Raw genomic sequence first — 6,332 nt, 5'->3', positions numbered from 1 at the left:
AATTTTATTAGATCAAGACTTTGTTAGCTATTGTGTATTTGGATTTGTGGATTTCAATGTTGTGACTTTGTGAAATAGTATGGTAGTATTTTTTTTTAATTGATTCAAAAAACCCAAAAAAATCGAACCAAACCAAACCGATTTTAATGGTTTGGTTTGGTTCGGATGGTCTCGATAAAAAAACTGAACCAAACCAAACCACAGTTTAATTAAACGATTGGATCGGATGACTTTTCTCTAAAAAACCGAACCAAACCACACCGCAAACACCCCTAACGATTAGCTAGCCGAGCAAACCAGCTGATGGGCAGGTGATTATTTTACCAACAGTCAAACATAAAGAGGGGAGCTTATCCCGGGATCGGATTGGCTTGAAGCAAAAGGCGAATTCCCAAAGATGATTTCCAGGTTTTTCATAACCTACTTTTGTTATGTCTTCCTTATGAATATTATTAACTGGAATTGTAGAGGTGCTGGTGCTAAATCCTTTTCTTATCTTATTAGAGATTTAAGGCGTGAATTTGATGCTAATTTTCTTCTCTTATTTGAAACTCATTTAAGTGGGGATCGGGGGAAAGATGTTAGAAATAAATTAGGATTTGATGGTTGCTTTGTGGAGGAAGCAAGTGGCCACTCCGGCGGTATATGGGCTCTTTGGGATTCAAGTATTTGGAAGGTTGACATCCTTAGCCATAATAGACAATTCATTCATCTTTTGGTCTCTTGTAATAATTCTACCACTTGGTTACTCACAGCAATTTATGGTAGTCCCCAAGAAGTAAACAGAAAGCTTTTGTGGAACAATCATGCTCTCTGGTGCTTAATTGGTGATTTTAATGCTACTTTACATGACCATGAAAGACGCGGAGGTGCTGTTAGGAATGACTCTGGCGCTTGCTCTGACTTTCAGAATTTTGTTTCTGATTGTGGGTTGATTGATTTGGGGTTTGTGGGCTGGCCTTTTACCTGGAAAAGGGATAACTTAGTGATCAGGCTGGACCGTGCTTTGGAGAATTTAGATTGGCAAATCCAATTCCCTGAGGCCTACATTAAACATTTGCCTATGATCAAATCGGATCATGCCCCCCCCCTCTGCCTTCAATTATCTCAAAACAGTATGGGTAATGGAAGGAAAAGATCATTTTGCTTCCTTGCAGCTTGGCTGCACCACCCAGAATTTGATGGCATGGTTAAAAACTGTTGGAAGTTTGAAAGTTCTTGGTCAAACAGTGTTCACAATTTTCAGAGAGCTCTCAAGGATTGGAACAATTCAGTTTTGGGAAATATTTTCAAAAGAAAAAAAAGAATTCTCTTTCGACTTCAAGGCATTGCAAATTTCCTTTCTAATGGAGTCAACCACTACCTAAAGGATCTGCAATTTTGGCTATGCAAAGAATATGAAGAAGTGCTTGCCCAGGAGGAATTGTTGTGGTTCCAAAAATCTCGGAGTAATTAGATCGAATTTGGCGATCATAATACCAAGTTCTTCCATGGGTGTACGATGATTCGAAGAAGAAGAAACAGAGTTCTTGCCTTACAAAATGATGATGGTACTTGGGTTACTAAGAAAAACGATTTGGAGATTAAGGAGCTTATGTGCTTCAAAATGAATTTCCGACTCTTAACATTACTGAGCTTAATATCTTGGGTGGTGAAGTGATGCACCAGGAGATTAAGGATACTTTATTTGGCATTGGGAGCCTAAAAGCGCCGGGTAGAGATGGCATACAAGCTGTTTTTTACCAATAGTATTGGGATAAAGTCAGACCTGACCTCTGTAGGTTGATCCAAACTGTCTTCCACAATCCCAAGCACATCAGTGAGCTGAATGAAACCCTCATCACTCTTATACCAAAGGTAGATTTTGTGTCTAACCTCAAACAAATGAGGCCCATAAGCCTATGTAATGTTTCGTACAAGATTTTTACTAAAATTCTGGCTAGTCGTATGAGAAGAATCATGGAGAAGCTGGTTAGTCCCACCCAATACAGCTTTGTGCCAGGAAGACAAAGTTTAGATAACATTATCATTACACAGGAAGTAATCCACTCCATGAGAAATAAAAAAGGGAGGCAGGGATGGATGTCGATCAAGATTGACCTCGAAAAGGCGTATGATAAGCTCAAATGGTATTTTGTGGAGGATACTTTAAAGGACATTGGGCTTCCTTCCAATACTATTGAACTTATTATCTCCTATATCTCCTCCGCAAGAATGCGAGTTCTTTGGAATGGTGAAGAATTGGAGGAGTTTAAACCAACAAGGGGTATTCGACAAGGGGACCTAATATCTCCTTATATTTTTATCTTTTGCATTGAACGCCTATCTCAGCTTATTAACTGTGCGGTCAATCACGGTTTTTGGAAGCCGATTCACATCAAGAGACGGGGTCCGGCACTATCTCACATATGCTTTGTAGACGACTTGATTATTTTTGCTGAGGCTAATATGGACCAGGCTAGTGTTATAAATAGATGTCTTAATGCCTTCTGTGAGAGCTCTGGGCAAACAATTAGCCAGGAAAAAACTCGTATCTTCTTTTCTAGCAATGTTGGGGGCCCATCAGAGAAGAGATCAGTGATGCCTTTGGCTTCGCCAGAACGGACAACTTGGGAAAATATCTTGGAGTTCCTCTCCATCACAATAAGGTGTCTGGTAGTACTTTTGATGATATCATTAGCAAACTCAACACGAGACTCAACTCTTGGAAGGCTTCATCCCTCTCCTTGGCAGGAAGAAACACCCTGGTGAAATCTATCATTTCTTCTATTCCATCATACACTATGCAAACTGCCTTACTTCCCTCTACTACTTGTAATGCTATTGACCGTAAATGCAGAAATTTTCTATGGGGAGAAATCGCTCAATAAAAAAAGATTCATCGCTTGAGTTGGAGAAAAGTTGGCGAGCATAAAAATAATGGTGGATTGGGCATTCGTCATGCTCGTACTCTAAATCGAGCCTTCATTATGAAAGTGGGTTGGGGCCTCATTGAGAAGAAAGATGCTCTTTGGGCTAGAGTTCTACGATCCAAATATGGAGGAGGTGAAGACATTATCCCGAGAGTAGAGCGAAAATGGAGTAACTCAAATCTGTGGAAAGGAGTTTACGAAAACTGGGAAAATTTAAAAAAAAAAAACACCATTTGGCAGATTGGGGATGGCTCGAAAATCAATTTCTAGAAACATAATTGGGTGCCTAATTTAGGGAGCCTGGATAAGCATGTTCATCAGGTAAGTATTGATACTATTAATTATAATAGCTCCCTCACGGATTTTCTGTCTATTTCAGGGGATTGGGACATCGAGAGGATTAAGGAATGGCTCCCAGACGATATTGTCAAAAAGATCAATGCATTGGCCCCACCATCCCCTTGGAAGGAGAAAGATCAAATCGCTTGGGCGCTCACCTCAAATGGGTCTTTCAAACCTAAATCGGCTTATCAAGATATTCAAAACACCACCGGTCAACCCAACAACATCTTCAGCCATGGTTGGAAGTGGAAAGGCCCAGAACGCATCCGCATGTTCCTATGGTTAGTGGCCCATGACGCAATCCTTACTAATGCAGCAAGGAAGAGACGACACATGACAAGTGATGATCGCTGCCCCAGGTGTAGCAGCAATGAAGAATCCACTTTACATGTCCTTCGTGACTGCTTCTTCGCCAAGAGCATCTGGTGCAATCTCCTTCCTTCAGGTCAACTGCCTTCATTCTTCGGCTCTGATCTTTCGAACTGGCTTTTAAGTAATATATCAAAAGAAACAAACTGGTCAAATATGTTTGGTTACGCGACTTCCCACCTGTGGTTCTGCCGAAACAGTTAGGTGTTTGAGAATAAGTTGATTCCTTCTACCTTGGCTTTAATCAATATTAAAGCGAGACATGAGAAATACCTTAGAGTTATAGAGAACCAGTGGAAAACGAAGCACACCAATCCAGCCCACAACAACCTCATCCGCTGGTTTTCTTCTACAGAAGATGTTATTAAACTCAATGTTGATGGCTCTTTTTATGAAAATCAGAATAATGCAGCATGTGGGGGAGTTTCTAGAGATCACTTGGGGAGATATATTGCTGGTTTCTCTTACAATTTGGGTAGTTGCTCCATAATGCAAGCTGAAATTTGGGGGTTGTGCGTGGCCTTCAAATTGTAGTGGCAAAGAACTTCCACCAAATCATTGTTGAAACGAATTCTACATCAGTTTTGGAACTCGTGAAGAGTGGTTGCGCTATAAGACACCCATGTGCATCACTCCTCGCAGATATTAACACTCAAGCTCAACGTCTGACTATCTCTGAATGGACCCACATTATGCGAGAAGCGAATTATGTCACAGACATCCTTGCAAAAAAAGGACAGACTCTTCCCCTTGGCCTCCATGTTTATGATGTGCCCCCTCCTGATATAACTTTGGCCTTAGATTTAGATTGCTTTGGCTGTATGCGTCCTAGGGGCTCCTAGTTTTGTTTTGCTGTTTTTGCTTCTTCTTGTTTGGGGTCTTTGACCCCCCATCCTCGTAAAAAAAAAGAGAGAGATAGAGTAAACTATTATTTTTATTCATAAAAAATTAAAATGTTGATAAATTTATTAAAAAAATAAAATTAACTTTATACCTATTAAAAAATGAAAGATGAGTTTTTGCAAACAAAATTATACGAACCTTAAAAAATTAAATAAAATTTTTAAATTACCCTTTAATATAACTTAACTATAACTTTTAATTTTACTTTACGCCCCTACTCTAATTCCAAACTCTACCATCATTTTCCTTCTCAACTACCACCATCACTGTCGCCATCACCATCACCATCACCACCCTTCCTTCTCCCTCTACCTCTTCGATCCTGACCTTAACCGCATGCTCCCCTTTCCCCTCACCTTCCTCCCCTTCCGAAACTCCAATTCCATCACCTCCTCCCCTTCTATTTCATCCTTCAAATTCAGCACAAATATCCATTCCATAAATTTCAAATGGCAAAGTGAACTATTAACCTAAAACACACTACAGTTTTTCTTCTCCTCCAAAGCTTCAAAAGATCAGAGCTTGATTATGGTTTTGGCGTTAAATTGGAAATGGGTAAAAGAAAACGAGAGAAGAAATAAAGAATTTGAAGGGTACAATCATAGAACCAAACGTTGAAACCATCGATGATGGTTATGACCAAAGTCGCCACCCTCTATTTCTCTGGCGACAACAACCACCAATGGATGAAATTCTCCTCCAATCTTCCTGCAAAGCCACAAAATCCGATCCTTGTCAGATACTGCGTCCTCGCGCTTTGCAATGTTGGCTCGTCATGGCTGATGGAGGTCACGCGATGGTGCCGATGGTTGGTGGACTAAAGTCGTTGTTCTCGCTGAACGTGCTATGCTCGACGATCTTGATTATGCTGCTTGATTTGACGACTATGGAGTGAGAGGAGGTAGGGAGGATGCAGTCGGAGATGTTCCAATAATGCTTCTCGGTGAAGTGGATTAGGAAGAAATTAGTGCTTTGGGGCCGGTTTGAGAGCAGTAGAGACGGTGGTGGTGGTGATGGTGATGGTGGTAGTTAAGGATGAGAGTAGTGGTAAGATTTGAGATTGGGAGAGTGGTATTGTAGAATGAAACTAGAAGTTAAACTTAGGTTATATTAAAGGGTAATTTGAGAATTCTATTTAATTTTTTAGGGTTCGGATAATTTTGTTTGTAAAAGCCCATCTTTCTTGAGTATAAAGTCAATTTTATTTTTTTATGGGTAAATTTTTCAGCGTTTTGAATTTTTATAGGTAGAAATGATAATTTAATATATATATATATATATATACGAAAATATGAAATCAATTTGTTTTTAGTTTTGAAAGAAAAATTGGGGACTATCCTCCTATTTTTGTTTGAATTTTTGCTTAGCTCAAGTTCAAAATATTTAAGTGGTAACGTTAAAATTCAAAAATCAAAATAACATAATTTTTTTTGTTTTCCATAGTATTTCTCATCTCGATAGGTTAAAAACTAATCTGTTGTGGATCTGAGTTCCATTTAAGGTTTTACTTCTGCCCAATAGGTTGCTGCTAGGACTGGCAATGGGCAGGTAAGGTTTAGACTCTACCCTTATCCGAGGGTTAAAAACTTTCTTAAAATTCAATCTTACTGTAAGCCCCGCGTAATTAACGAATAATTAGTCAATAAGTTAATTATTAATCAAAGAAATTAAAAAATAGAATTTTATAGTTTAATGAGGTTGAATAAATTAAAACATAAATTTTGACATTAATTTTAAAAATTTTGGCCCAAAATTAGACCGGACCGGTCGAACCGAATTCAAACCGGATCCAAAGCCCAACCAATT

At 39.1% G+C, this 6,332-nt stretch overlaps 1 protein-coding gene across 1 annotated transcript; it reads left to right on the top strand.

Moving 5' to 3' along the window:
• The first annotated feature begins 303 nt into the window (after positions 1–303).
• On the top strand, positions 304–4,465 carry LOC140179100 (uncharacterized). Its single transcript, XM_072217716.1, has 5 exons — positions 304–311; positions 469–1,431; positions 1,782–2,747; positions 3,263–3,747; positions 4,158–4,465. The coding sequence occupies exons 1-5, from the start codon at positions 304–306 to the stop codon at positions 4,463–4,465; spliced, it is 2,730 nt and encodes a 909-aa protein (XP_072073817.1).
• The last annotated feature ends 1,867 nt before the right edge of the window (positions 4,466–6,332 follow it).

The sequence above is a fragment of the Arachis hypogaea genome, chromosome 15 (genome assembly GCF_003086295.3).
Source record: "Arachis hypogaea cultivar Tifrunner chromosome 15, arahy.Tifrunner.gnm2.J5K5, whole genome shotgun sequence".
NCBI classification, from domain to species: domain Eukaryota; kingdom Viridiplantae; phylum Streptophyta; class Magnoliopsida; order Fabales; family Fabaceae; genus Arachis; species Arachis hypogaea.
This window is presented reverse-complemented; position numbering and strand designations above follow the sequence as displayed.

Excerpts from the sequence above, each read along its gene's own strand:
- LOC140179100 (XM_072217716.1), top strand. Across the intron at positions 2,748-3,262 it reads TGGCAGGAAGAAACACCCTG|CTCCCTCACGGATTTTCTGT; the intron begins GTGAAATCTATC and ends TAATTATAATAG. Across the intron at positions 3,748-4,157 it reads TCTTTCGAACTGGCTTTTAA|TGGCAAAGAACTTCCACCAA; the intron begins GTAATATATCAA and ends TTCAAATTGTAG.